This window comes from Pygoscelis adeliae, unplaced genomic scaffold, assembly GCF_000699105.1.
Source record: "Pygoscelis adeliae isolate BGI_AS28 unplaced genomic scaffold, ASM69910v1 Scaffold445, whole genome shotgun sequence".
Lineage (NCBI taxonomy): Eukaryota > Metazoa > Chordata > Aves > Sphenisciformes > Spheniscidae > Pygoscelis > Pygoscelis adeliae.
Window position 1 is genome coordinate 146968 of NW_008824894.1, and position 14521 is coordinate 161488.

At 41.9% G+C, this 14521-nt stretch overlaps 1 protein-coding gene across 2 annotated transcripts in view; it reads right to left on the bottom strand.

Annotated features, from left to right (window-relative positions):
* RPTOR (regulatory associated protein of MTOR, complex 1) overlaps nt 1-14521 on the bottom strand; it is a 162328-nt gene that overhangs the window by 62897 nt on the left and 84910 nt on the right. For both annotated transcript variants that reach the window (XM_009324534.1, XM_009324533.1), the window contains exons 10-13: nt 10373-10448; nt 6816-6917; nt 3149-3232; nt 1566-1676 (exon numbers count right to left, since the gene is read on the bottom strand). In XM_009324534.1, coding sequence (XP_009322809.1) covers nt 1566-1676; nt 3149-3232; nt 6816-6917; nt 10373-10448 — 373 coding nt within the window. The remainder of the gene's footprint in view (nt 1-1565; nt 1677-3148; nt 3233-6815; nt 6918-10372; nt 10449-14521) is intronic.

A 14521-nucleotide genomic window follows, 5' to 3' on the forward strand; every position in this document is an offset into this window, starting at 1 on the left:
CCCCTCCTCCTATCTCACTTGCACAACTTCTTCGTGGAGCTAGTGAGCGAGACAGCGGAAAGAAAGAGTAATACAAAATTTAAGAGTACTTTTGCTGTTGTTTTGTTTTAAAGCACAGCCTACCAAAGGAGTGGGGCAATAAAATAGAGCATGGGAGCAATACTGATGGCGTCAGGAGAGGATAAGGGGGAAAGAGCCCTCTCAAACTGGCTTCACCACCAGACAAAGTGAAGAATGGCACGACAGTCTGTGTAAATTATACATGAGACTACTCTGAAACGTACCTGGGGCTGAAGCGTCAGCCATGGAGAGGCATGCATCAAAAATAAGCTTTTCAAGAGTAGCTTTAAGATGAACAGTTTTCATTTTCTTTGCTTTCCAAAATCCTCTTAGGATGTTAATGAAAATATATTTATAAAACTAAACCTGACAATGCTAGATCAACAGTGGGGAAAAATTCCAACAAATTCAGTATTATTCTCCATACTGAAATGGAAGAGACATAACAAAAATAAACCCCCAAATAGGCAAGATCCAACTTCCACAAGCAGTTCAGACAATTTCATATCGGCTTATAATCGTGCCTGCAATTAACTGTGTGCACCATTCCTAATAATTTTACATTGCTCAACTAATTGCACCCACAAACCACGGAGTCATATATATGTCTATACAAATTTATCTACAATTACTTATCTGCTTAATTAATTAAGAAAAACCACACAAACCAGAGCTCTGGTTAAGGCCGTCTTTAAAAATCAGGGCTCAGTTTTTAAACCTTATCCCTAAAGGTGCGAAAATATTGTAGAGAAGATCAGAATCGTGGACCCATGACAGGAGTAACCTCTCTTCTGTGGGGGGCAAATAGTTCTATGGCAACCATCTTCAATGCATCAGCACCTGCATTAGACTTGGCACAGGACTTACAAGTTAAAGTCACCAAAAATTACCTTTGCTTTATTTCTAGAAAAATTCTGTGTCTGAAGACCACCCACAGCCTGTTTTGACAACTGACAGGAATGGTCTTGAACAAAACAAGTTTGATAAGAACCTAAAGTGAACAAATTGAGGGAGAGTATGAGCATGTGCATGTGTGCTCTCACCTGGGAATATGTGACAGAAGATATGAGCGGATTTTAAGACCCTTCAGCAAGCAAAGCAATATCTTCCCCAATAAAGATGCAATCAGTGAGATCTGGTGGCTTTTACCTAGAGAACCTACACCCTAGAACCAAAGGGGAACTAGGAACTGTGAGATGCTAATGTGACATTGCAGCACTAATAGACAGAGCAAACCTGCTTTCATCCTGTGCAGGTATGAGGAGGTGGGCAGCCAACCCACCCAGTGTCAGCACCTTAATGGGGGTTTCTCATTCACAAAGTTTCAGAAGCTAGCTTTCATACAAGTCAAATAAATTAATGAGATAATATGCTGGTCTCCAGAGAATACAGCATCTTTTTGAAGTACCTCAGGAGAAAGTCTCAAGTCTAATGCAAGTGGATAAAGCAAACGGGGGGCGAATTGCTAAAACCCAAAAGAAACAGCCAAGCTCAGAAGTACTCACACTGTCCACTGCCAGAATTTTGGCCCAGATGAAGACAAGGAGTGGTCTCAGCTCGCGAGCTGAACTTTGAAGTAGCTTCAGCACATACGGGAAAATGCCAACAGACAGGGCCTGGGGAGCCAGAGAGAAGAGCAAACCCTTGTGAACGGCTCAGCTTTACTGCAGAGGCAGCACCGTGCAGGTGCAGGACTGAGCACTCTGCGAAGATGCAGCATATTTAATGACAGAGATGAGAAATCTGGTAGAAAACAATTTCATACATTTCTAGTAAAGAGGGGATCCCTGTGTATTTGTCTAGTGCTCATTTTAATCTTGGATGTCACCAGATATTTTCAGACTCATTTGGTCCACGGAGACTCCGAGTTAATCTAGCACTAGCTTTTACTTGTTACAGCCTGCATTATTTTATGCTTCATGATACGTTGTGCTCTCCTCAGATGGGGCCATTTGCTCTCACAAGTAAACATATTGCAAAAGCTCAATAATTACAGGCTTCCCACTGGAAATTAAATAGGCCTCTTGCCTGACAGACATTTTACCAAGCCTTTTCCGTGGGATTAGAGACTATGCTCACAGGAGGACACGCAACACTTTAAATCTCTGAGAACCCCACCGTGATTGCAGATACCCTTCCCAAAGCACAATGTAAAGGAAACGTATGGTGAGGGATTGCACTTGCGGCGCTGGGCTCCCGGGGGGTTACCACCCACACAACCTGGCACCAGCCGAGCATCACCCGGTGATACGGCCAACGAGGTTTATAAAGCACGTAATAGCCAGAGCAAAGGCCACCGTGGCTGACCCGCAGCTATGTTTTGATCCTCATAGAATTTTATAATCCAGAGGTCTTAAAATCACCTTTAATGCATACTTTCTTCCTACCACTGAGGGCTAAGCTCTCTGCGAAGGCATGCAGAAGGACGGGAGTCTTGGCTGAGATGAAGGAAGAAGGGAAAGAAAACCACTAAGAAAGTCCCATCATTGAGCTATTCCACGGCCAGCTGGTGGTTCATCTCATCACTTTTATCAACAGATAGCTCCATTTACAAGAGTATTTTAAACTGCTCCTCTGTTTAATTCTTATTTATTATCCACACTGTGCTAGCCACTTTCCAAAATGCAGAGGGCAGCTGCCACCTTCTCAGAAGAGCTTATAAAATCCAGAAACCAAATAGATAGATTTTCTTCTCTTCAGAAGAAAATGATGGAGCCAGTAAGCCGAGAGAACAGATGATAAACGTGCTGGGTTTTTGTTATTTATTTTACATGACAAACCTTCTTATTTGTCCCAGATATTTTCTCCTGTTTTGTCCCTTACAATATTTTACACTGAAACTATTCCCAAGGAACTCCTCTTTGTTGTAATGCAAACAAGCAGCTATTCGGCCTTTTTGATTAATACAAACCACTTTTCTTTTAGGGATGCTTGCTTCATTTCACACACATGAACACATGAAACACTGATCATTTGTCAAATCTGTGGAATATCTTCCACATCTTCCTTCCATAAATCATCATTTGTATTTATCGCCTATACTGAGATAAACTAGACTTTTACAAGACAATATGCAACATCCACGCACCAAGCTAACTGCCCAGGGACCCAGGTCCAAAAATCTTCCCAGCAAATCAAGAGCTCGCAGCCGATGTACCTGGCTCAGCAGCACCTGCAGAGGAGAGGGATAACGGTTATTGCTAAAAAGAACAAAAATCCTTGTGACTGCAGAGCAAATGTAAGAGGACCTCAGGATCATTACGCGACTTTGAACAAAATGATGGTCTGAACAAAAAAGCTGGAAGACAAGCCCTGCCTGCTGAAAACTTTCACCCCACTGAACAGTGTCACCAACAGGTTGCTGCCCCTTCCTGATAATGCTCTCCTTCGTGAAGTTTCTGCAGACACTTACAGGCTTTTTCCTAGGCATGCAGTTATCCTCAGTCTCCACATCATTGCTCCACTTGTTCCCTCTGCTAATTTTTCTCTCAAGCGCAGTGGTTCTTATGCAGCATAGCTCTGCTAGATGGAAGCAGCCCCTATGGATTTCAAATATTCTCATCGTACCACCTGCCTTTCCCCAATAAAGCAGGAACACGATTGTATCTGCAGGAAGGATTCAAAGGTGAGCAAAAGGCCCAGCCTCCCATTACTCAAAACAGCTCAGAAGCAGAAAAAGAGGCTTTGCTTTCCTTGGCAAATCGATATGAGAGACTTAAGAGGGAAGCAAAAGGTCACATTAGTCGTTAATAAAAATCTCATTAAAACAGAGTCTGACAACGATAATGAGGTGGTAGTTTACTGGCTTATACCTACCCTGGTGTGAAATATTAACAGACAGACTTTCAGTTCTTAATCTCCTTAACAGATGTAAGATATTGGAATGCAACGTTTAATCCTCAGTTTAAATTGAGTAACATCCCTCAGCATGGGTCTCAGAGAAAGAGACTCGTTGATTTAGCTCCCCAATTCCATCCCTTTCTCAGTGTTTTTCCACACTGCATATTCAAATTAAATTATTTTTCATGTTTAATATTGAAGAATAACTAAATTACTTGGCTCATGTCTCATACTATGGACGACTGATACTAGATACTGAAGTGGTGCAGAGAAATTCCAGCAGAAAAACGTGGTTACAAGGGACAGTGTGTTTCACCTCTGAATATCGGAGCTGAGATCTCAGGACAGGTCATAAGAGAAAGGATTTTGTTCATCCTGCCCTAGCTGGCACCAGCCTATTCCATAAACTTACTACAGAACTTGGCACGATTAACAATGTGCTTTAAAGATGCCCAGCACAAGAGTAACAGGGGCAGCTGTGTGAGATTAAAGCAGTAATAGAAACCAGGGCATGGTAGAAGCTGGGGCAGCTGAAACAGACAGGAACATGTTAGGTGCCGGGTGCTTATGCAGACATGGGAGGCATACAAATTTGACAATGCTGTTGTTATCTGACCTTCAGAAAAAAACCAAGTAAATCCACAAACTCTGTCATAGCTGGGGGAAACAAAAAATGGATGATAATTGAAAAGGATTTCCAGGTGAAGATGCAAAACCACATCTCAACACTGCCAGCATCCCACAAGAACCTTTAACCAAATCAAATTGTGTCTTATTTTAAAAGCTCCATTTCATTATTTTCAAAAACAAAAGAAGCCATCAATCTCTCTCTCAGGTTTTTATATTCCCACTTCCCAAACTGATCTGCACAATAACCCGAAGCCAAAACTGACACAAATTCTAGAGACTTGGATGAGGATGTGAGGAGTCTATGCATGATTTACGAACTTTTAGTGAAATTACAAAATTGCTACACTGTGCCACTATATGCACACAGCACTGCATCACATCCCTCCCTGACATTTGTCCATCATTATTCCTAAACAGAAGACAGGGAAGCTAATTATGTCCACACATGCAAGTTAGAGGTTAAGCAGGACAAAAGAGGATGATTTAGAAGTAACAGTCCACATTTTAGCAGGAATCTCCTAACAAATGCAAGATGGTAGAAGGGGACTGCAGCAGTGGTCTCCCCAGGGCTTTCTGCGGAGTAAGTGCTGCTCTTGTCTATGTGCACTGGAGATGGCATGGCAGGAGGTACCTCCACAAGGATCAAGCATCTGCTACTCAGGCTCGTTCAGGCTGTGCGTATGCTAACTTCTCTTTGATGACTTCTCTCTCCTCTGCACCAGGAAGCCACCTGTGTCCAATCTGCCCCATGCACAGCAAGAATTCAAAACGGAAAGCAACTTCTTGAAGTCAATAAAAGGCCATTTACAAAGGACCGTCTCCCTGTCCCTGACAAATCCAAGCTTTGCATGGCTGGCATCATGCCCCTGGCACTCAAATACCTTCTTTCCCCAGGGGCACATCTAAAATGGGAAAACAGAACCAACCTTTGTTAGGCTTACAGCAGCGTAGTCTAAGCGCTCCCAAGGGGTCAAAGCAAAAAGACACTCAAAAGGGGTCTGAAATGCACTTCCTTCCCTCTCTTCATCAGTTGGTTTCTGATTCAAAGTACCTCAAACCTGTTAACAAGCAATCTTATTCCACTGTACAATTAATATGCTTTAATTATAAGAATAATTACATTGCCCTAGCTCATTTTTGCTCCAGGAAGGAAAGCAGGTTCCTTTGCCAGGTGACCTCTCAATTCCACTGCAAGGTTAAGCTACCTGCAGAGCCCTCTGGTGCCAAATAACTCACTGGAAAGCAGCAAAGGTGGTGCTAGAATAGAAGCCTGCCTTCCCCCATTGCAGTGACAGAGATAAACCATACATCTGATTATCCAACTGATCTCTCAAGGTTTGGGAGGCTAAGGGAAATTAAGAATTGGTCTTACAGAGACTGATGGTGCTGTCAGTCAGAAAACAAGCTGGTAGCTAACAGAGGGAAGGTGAGTCTTCTCACATTTAGTGAAAGAAATCACATAGCCTTGTACAAGTGACTGGAACCTTGTTCCTTTAAACAGAAAGACTTCTGCTGCCTGGTAGAGAAGAAACCACAGCTACTTTCACAAGGGTTTATATTTCTGTCAATACAAACTCCTGGGGAGGAAAGGGCAAGAGCAGATGACAATTGTAACATGCGCCTTGCCATAAAATATTATTTGAAATTAGGTGTTATGTTTCTCCTAGATTTAATTCTCCTTTATACATATGAACTTTGTCTAGTCTGAGCAAATGCTTATGACCAGAACTCTACATTTCTTCCAGGCATGGTCTTCAGAGACTTGTTTCTATGTTCCTGCAGCAAAATTTCAGGATCACATTAAAGGGAACACTTTCCAGGCTGTACCAGACAGATAAAAAAAGCCATTTCCAAACTATTTACACTGCAGTAACTTCCACTTGCTGAAAACAGAGAGAAGATGAAGTCTCTGTATGACAGAGCTGGCATGTAAGAGGAGATACCACAGGAGAAAACAACAAAGATGTGCTACTCTGTGAAGAAGTCTTGCTACTTCAGAGCAAAAGAGGAGGCAGCAGAGCCTGATACTGTTGAAGCTGGAAACGGACTATAACAGGAAGTTTTGCTCAACAAAGAGTGAAGGTATGGGGGAAGAAAAGCACTTTGTCTTCATCTGCACAGGTCTAGCAAACATGCAATCAGCTCTAATTAATCCTGAAGGAGCCCACGTAATTTATGTACCCAAATGCCATCTGCTTGATAGCGCAGCACTCAGCAGGCAGGGAGAGACACGCACAAACACACCGAAGTCAGCTGCGGCCAAGCTCTCTGCCCCAGCCGCTCACCTGCAGGACAATGGGGAGCTGCTCCGGGGGGTTGCAGTTCTCCACACCCATGGTCAGCCACACCTGGAAAGCCGTCAGCTGCTCCGCAAAGAAGGGACTGTGCTGTTGGAGCAAGAAGAGGAATGCAAGATTGGTTTAAAAAAAAAAAAAAAAAACCAAAATATGTGAAACAACTAGTTTTGGCACCTATGGATTCACAATTTATTGTTTCCAAAAACGATTCTTTTTAATTGGCAAATGTTTGTTTGGGGGTTTTTTAATGTATAAAAATTGTCCAAAGACTGACCAGATACAATTCCCTTTAAATATGCTGGCATTCTCTAATGTAAGTGTTTGAAAAAAGGAGAAGGAAAGAGTAGAGAAACAGGAAAAGATATCACAAAAGGTCTTAGGGAAATCTGGTTAATCTTTTCCACATGAGAAGCAGATAGAACAGAGTGGGTTTATCTGCTCTGCAGGGGTAGTTTCACTCCCGTAGCAGCACAGAGCACTACCTCTGCCCAGTCCACAGTGAATACAATCCAACAACAACAACAAAATGTCCATGCACATCTCGGCCTTCCCTGGCTGCCATAAACCCCTCCTACAAACAGGTGGCCATTCAGATGTGCTGGTTTGGGCTGTAAGAAGGCTGCCTCCTATTTATCAGTTTTTTAATTCAAGCCTTTTATTTAGCTATCCATCACTTCTGACACCTATAATGCAGTAAACTTCATATAGGCAAACAAAAATCAGAACATTTACTTAAGATATTGAATCCACTAATTTAATTAGAGATATCCTGGTAGCGTGGGTAAATGAGCATGAAAACAACATGCAGAGCGCTACAGTATTTAATAGACTTTACACTAGTGCCCTAATAAAGATATGAGGGGTGGGGTGAACTCCCATCAGCTAACACCTATCAGTTGTACTTTGGTACTTAGTACTTAAGACAGTACAATCATACGTTGTTTACAAAATGCATCTGAATGGCATTCAGTAAATATAAAGGATACTAGCTTGTGGCATCTTTAGACATAAAGGGATCTGGTTCAGGGGACAGCAAATACAAGTAGAGAAAATACCGCATACTTTGAAGAACATACGACGTAACTACAGTCTTACTCTAACAAGATGTGATTGTTTGGGGGTGCACCACACTGGCTGATGAAATAGGAAGTTTACCTGGTGAGATCTGACATTCTGCAGCACATTTTAAGTCCCTGGAGCCTGCTCAAGTGTGCAGAGCATCTCTCATCTCCTAACACCGATGGTGACTGGCCGGAAATGTGATACTTATTCCCCAAAGCGCTCTAGTCTGCAGTGCACACTCAGACAGTCCTTGGGCACATCAGCATCCCCCGCCAGCGCAGGAGTGCTGGAAGAAACGTTCCTTTTGCCATCTATCACACCAAGTTCGTGGTACAAGCTAGGTATGAGAAAGTACTGACCAAAGCACACAGCAGCTTCCAGTTAGGAATCTACAGCGAAATAGAAATCAGGGGGGAGGAGGCAGGGAAGAGATGGGAGGACGGAGAGTAAACCAACACAAACCCTCCAGAAGCCCAATCGCTCCCCTGCCATCCCCAGTACGAGCGCTGTGAGCCCGCAGGCCCTTCTCCATCAGGTTACCATATTTTCCAGGTCTGACTAGGAAAGAACACCTAGAGAATAAGCAGAAGCCAGGCGTACGTGGTTTATAATGAGCTGCTGAAACAAAACATCCCTGGAGAGATTATCAATTGCTTTATCCAGGGCCAGACTGGACTCTAAACCCACAGCAGCCAACGTGGCCGGTGAGTGGATGGCAGCAGGTAATCCTGTGACTCACCCGGGCATTTGACATCCCAGACACTGATTGCTGCTTCTGCCAGCCTAGTTATGAAACAGGCTGACTAACCTCAATAACACAACGCCCCTTCCCCCTGCCTTGCGTCGAATGACAATTTCTCCCAGGATTACTGCTGGCCAGCAGCAGCTAACCTTCTCTGACACACAACACTTCTTGCCGGGCGTAAATCAAGAGGTTTGAGGGCAAAACGTTGATTAGAATACAAGGAATAGATCAGAGGTGTGCAACTGCCTGTCTGCTCCAACCATTTGTCACACTGTAGAACTAAGCCCCTTCCACTCCCTCCCAAACAAACAGCCAAGTTTCATACTCCTTCTGCGGTGCCTCACAGAGAGACGTTCCAACAGGTTAATATCCGTCCCCTCTCTGCAGAACAGGCACAAACCTACGCGGTATTAATCACACTGGATTTTAAATGAAAGCACAAGGAAGAGCTCAGAAGAGGACTTGTTCCTGCCTTTACGTCTAGTGCCCGGGCTAGCTTGGAAACTCGCAGCATTCAGGCTGCCAGCTGCACACTGATAGCTCTACCTACCTCAAGTTCTAGTCAAAATACACAAGAAATTACATCTGTCAGGCTTAAAAACCTGCTTGTAAATTGCTTCCACCCTATATTGAATCAATCGCTAGTTGAGAATAACCACTTTTATCTGCTGATCTCTTGTCTAATCCCTAGCAAGCGTTTGCCTCCTCCCATCCCTGAAACACACACAATTTGCTAAATTTCAACTCACTTGACAGTGAGTGCCCAGATGAGGTCTAAGACTAATATAAAAGCACGCACTGACATTGTTAGAGACCCAAAATAAAAATTTACATAAGCTAGGAAAGGAAAAATCGTATTTGTTTAAATTTTAAAATACAGCACATACAGTGGGGGAAAAAAGGGGCGGGAGCATAAAAGCCTTAGGGCATCTTTATCAACCCCCACCCTCGCTGAAGTCCACAGCTCCCCTCCTGTACTCAGGTCTTTGGAGACAACCTGCAACGCAGCCAGAAAACCTTTTGGAAGTTTGGCAACATAAATAAAATGCAAGAACGTTACTGTAAAATTAGAGAAAACATCACAGTGGAATAGGTAACTGAGGTTGTACTGTAATTATTAAAGGTTTCCATTCATGAAATATCAAAGGAATATCGAGAAAAATCCTTTCTGATTAGAGGAATTTAAGCCAAATATAATATTAAAAATTTTACTTTTCTGCTCTCTGAGATTCACTAAAGGAGGAAAAAACCCCCAGTGACTCTTATTAAAGATACTATGCTTAAGAAAACGCTTTGGACATATGCTCAACCTTTATTTGATTTTCAAATAAACATAACTCCACTAAGAGATAATTTTTGCGTTAGTCTTTCATTTCAAAAATCATGCTGGCATGTTGGGATTTTTTTTGGTAACAATACCGTTAGTCAAGACTGAGTGCTCTGAAATTTTACGAGTCAGGTCTCAGGCATCATTGCTACTGGTAGGAGTTTCCTCCTCACCAACAGGTGTGGGCCGAATCAGACATGCATCAGAATCATGCAGTGGTGAAGAACTTAAAGGAACAGATTTAAAATCAGCTTTAAGTGAGGTGAGTAGACATTTACAATTTTCAAAAAATATAATCCCTTAAACTGCAACAATTCAAGATTCAACAAGCAAAAGTGATGCACTGAACTGAGGTTTCAAATAATGGGTTAAAACCGGGCACACAACATTTTGAGATATTATCCAACTTACCCTAAAGGCAGTTCCTTCCTCTATAATTGTAGGTAATTGGGAAAGGCAAATATCAACTGCAAGGTCCCACGCTTGCCTAGAGAAAAAGGTGAAAGAGGAAAGAGAAGTCATTACAAATGATCCATAAGGAACATCAAGGTAACATTAAATTCTGATCTTACAAGTATCTGGACAAAGCAGTGTTGTCTGACTGGCTTAGAAATGCTTAATATTCCCTTTTTTTTTTTTTTTTAAGACAGATGTAACATATGAAAACTATTCCGAGTGAGAAGGTCTACTCCAGCATCACATCAGGCTGCCCAACAAAATGTGAGCAAGGTAAAAAGATCCCTAGCTGAAGTTCACAGAAACTGCTCCTCTCTGTAACACAGAAAGAAGCCAGAGTGAATGGAAGTCTTATTATATATCTGTCCTCATGCAAAAATGGATGACCCTTTTTTTTTTTTTAAAACTAGAAAAATGAACTCAATCCTGGATTAGCTCCAACCCATAATCCTTCAGCACACACCTCTCTACATGCATCCAAAACCTCGCTGGCTCTGTATTCAAGTCACATCAGCTCAGGAAGATGCAGTCCTGCTGACAAGCCCTCCAACTCACAACTCACGGATACACCTGCACCACCACTCGAATTCTCCTTTTCCGCATCCTCGACACAGAAACTGTGTCACTGCACATATCGCTGAGAAAAGTAACTCAGCCTCCATTAATCTAATTCCGAGTTGGGTTTTGCGTGGCAACCTTGTTTACAAGGATTGGGTCTACATGACTCACCCTAAGGATGGAGAGACATACACTAAACTAGAAGAAAAGAAAATATTTAAAGATTTCAGTTTTTACACTTATCTACTATACTATTTAAAGGCTAAAGTATTGTGACTTACAATATTTTAGTGTTACAGTTAGAACAGCACGTAAATTACGTACAGTGGCCAAGGAACCTGTTATGGCTGATTCAGTGCAAACAGAACGTGCTAACAGTCTGCTTCAAAATGCTCACAAACTAAAAGAGGACCAAACTAAAATAAATGCATTTGGTCTCCAAAGTTCCTAAAACACCTCTAAAAAAGTGAAACAGTTACTTTTCACCCCAGAAACAATTATCCCTACTCTATCCATAGACGTTCCATGCACTTTTCATTTTAACATATGAATTTATGCACTCTGAAAGGCTAGTGAGTTAAATCACCACCCGCTGGGCTTCTTACACAAAAGAAACTAATTTACTCTCCACACACATGTGCTCTTCCATGGCTTGTGGCCATCATGTGTTAACATCGATACGCTAAGCAATTTTTCTTCTCCTAGGAACATTTGCAGACGTAAGGCCATAGGTGATAATCAATACAGTGTATTTTAGTTACCTGCTCTAATAAGTTCTTAAATCACCCTGTTTTGAGTCAAACAAAGCCTTCCATTAGAACAACTGCCAAGCGAAATCTATCCCATTAGCCTAACTGGCAGCTGTTCTCAACCGAAAACAATCTCTCCAATTAGATGGAAAAATAAACTATAAAGGCTCTTGCATTTTTTCTATGGATTCAAGAGATGCAGCTCGTTTTAGTTGCCCCAGACCTTGTGCCTCTGCTTCACAGCGTTCACCTTCCACTTGACAATATGCTGCCAATATAATTAAGAGGTAATCAAGAGGTAATCAAAGCACAGGCAACAAATGCTTCCCCCATGCTCAGTAAAGACCCATGCTGGTGACAAAATGTTTACACAGAGCTGATGAGAGAGATATTTATTCTTGGTTGAGGCAGAGGCAAAGTCAATTAGTACAAATATAAAGATAATTTTACTTCAAGCAAAGAATGAATATTTCCAACTTTCAGGTTTCTTGGAGGAATGGGCAATACTACCTAGAGAAATTCTCTCAAACATTAGGAAATGTCAATACATAGTGCCTTTGAGATAAGTTTTACTACACAGGAGAAAAATGGTTTAGAGATCAGAGACAACTAGTCTTATTTTGGCTGCCTTTAAAAGGATTCTGCATAGGTTGTTATACTGCAGAGGCACAGAGCTAAGATGCTGAGCTCCTCAAAGTCATTTTAGGTAGGAAGCACTAATATCACTACAAAAATGTCCAAAGCAGCCCTGGAAGGTCAAATCTCAAAGGTTTTAAGTGTTATCAGAAAGAACAAACGAAAAATTAAAAAGATATTTTAGTAGATTAAAACAAAACCTCTTTTTACGCTTCTAAAAACAGGCCATTAAAAATCAATGTAGCCACATAGCCGATGTTACTCAGTCTTTTAAAAGAGTAACCACCAATATAAAATCTTAACATTACTGCTATCATGATCTAGAGAGCTGCTGATTAACATCAACTGGGTAAGAGAGACTAATCAATTCAAATGCTTAAAATGATTCTCCAGCCTGTCCAAACCTGCTCAACACACTTTTTCTTCTCTGTCTCCGCAGGAAACAGAAAACCTCCCCAATCAACGAGACGTGAGCAAACAAGTTTTGCTTGAAGTAAACATCGCACTATTTCCAACTACTAGAACAGCTACATGCCACTTGCGAGACTTTAGGTCGCACAACTCATGAATGAGTTGTCAGATAGCTAACTCAGTGCATTGGCAAAATAGGTGATGGCATTAAGCAGGCGTCACAATAATTAAAAGATTCAAAACAAGCCACAAAGGAATGGTAAAGAACTAACGCCACGGAGTATGTGGACAGAAAGAGAAGGGGAAAAATACTTGTTACAGTCATGGTGAAAAGTGGCTGTTGGTGGTGGGGAGGAGGAGCAGTGATTGACTGTTTTAATGTGCCAAAGGGAACTAGAAAGGTGGGCAATCTGTAGATATGCTCTGTGAGCTAATACTACACTTTAGCACACAAACAAAAGATAAATTAGGGAGCAGCAGGGGAACAAAGATGGGTGGCGTTGCATCCTAGAAATGATTTATGAAAGCCAACCCAAGAGATCACCACCTCTCTTCCTTTCTTTGTGGCCTTTCTTTGCGGAGACTGCTGTTTGCAAAGTGGAAGTTTGGAAGATTTGTTTTCACTACAGTAGGTACCAAAAGAGCTGGGTAATACCTCCGCATTGTTCCTTCCTTATTGCGCTCTTCCAATAACCCCCGGACCCCTTGCTGCGACAAGACGACACTATGATGCATCCACCAGGTGACAACCGACTGAAATATCGCAGTGTTTCAACTTCACTACATTATGCTACTAAAGAATGTGTTAATGAGGTTTTTTTATACTATGTTGTCCTAATCGCTCTGTATGTACAACAAATTGATAGAGCACTTGCATAAGAAGAGAGGACAACTCCTCTTTGTACACCCCAGTTAAGTTAGAAGCTACCGTACACTTAATGTAAGGTTTTATACACATTCTTGTTATGTCTCCCCCAAAAGGGCAATAAAAACAAGTAATCCCACACAGCGACTGATTTGACCAAGTCCAAAGGATTTCCATTGTACACCACCTATCAGGAGGTGGCCATTTCTACGTGGTCTAAAAGCAACGTGTATGAGGCACTAACTCGAGAGAACTTGGAAAGAGGCACCACAGGAGGCGAAGCTCGAGTTACCTGTCAGCGGGACCACCAGCCCTCAAACCACAAATTCAAAAGTTTTTTTTTATGCAATAAACCACGCAGCACGGCTATACTTATTCTTATGCTTGTTCGAGACCTGGCAACTTTAATAGTCTCGCATCTCAAAAAAGGCAAAAGCCTTTTACAGTGCTCCACGCTATGCCGCGAAGCAATCGCTTTAAAGAAAGGGGTCAAACTCACAGACTTTCAACTATGTTAGAATAGGGGACTGCTTAGGTTCAACTACTGAGAAAACATACTTCCTCTCATGCACCTCCCATATATATATTTCAGAATAAATGTATATTAAATCCTCTCCTTAGTTGGAAGATTGACTCAGTTAAAAAACAGGCAAGAAAGTGCTTTTGTTTATCCCAAACAAGCAAAGCAATGCAGCATGCCAACAGAAACTGTCTGCAAAGAAAACAAGCCAACAATGCCCTGCATCTGTCTGCACTGATCAATCAGTTCAACAAAGTACTCAACATACAAGATGCAAGGCATCATCCTGGGAAAGGATAGAGTATTTCAGAATACATGAAAATTAAAAATGAAAAGGCATTGCTCCTCCATAATTCTACAATAAA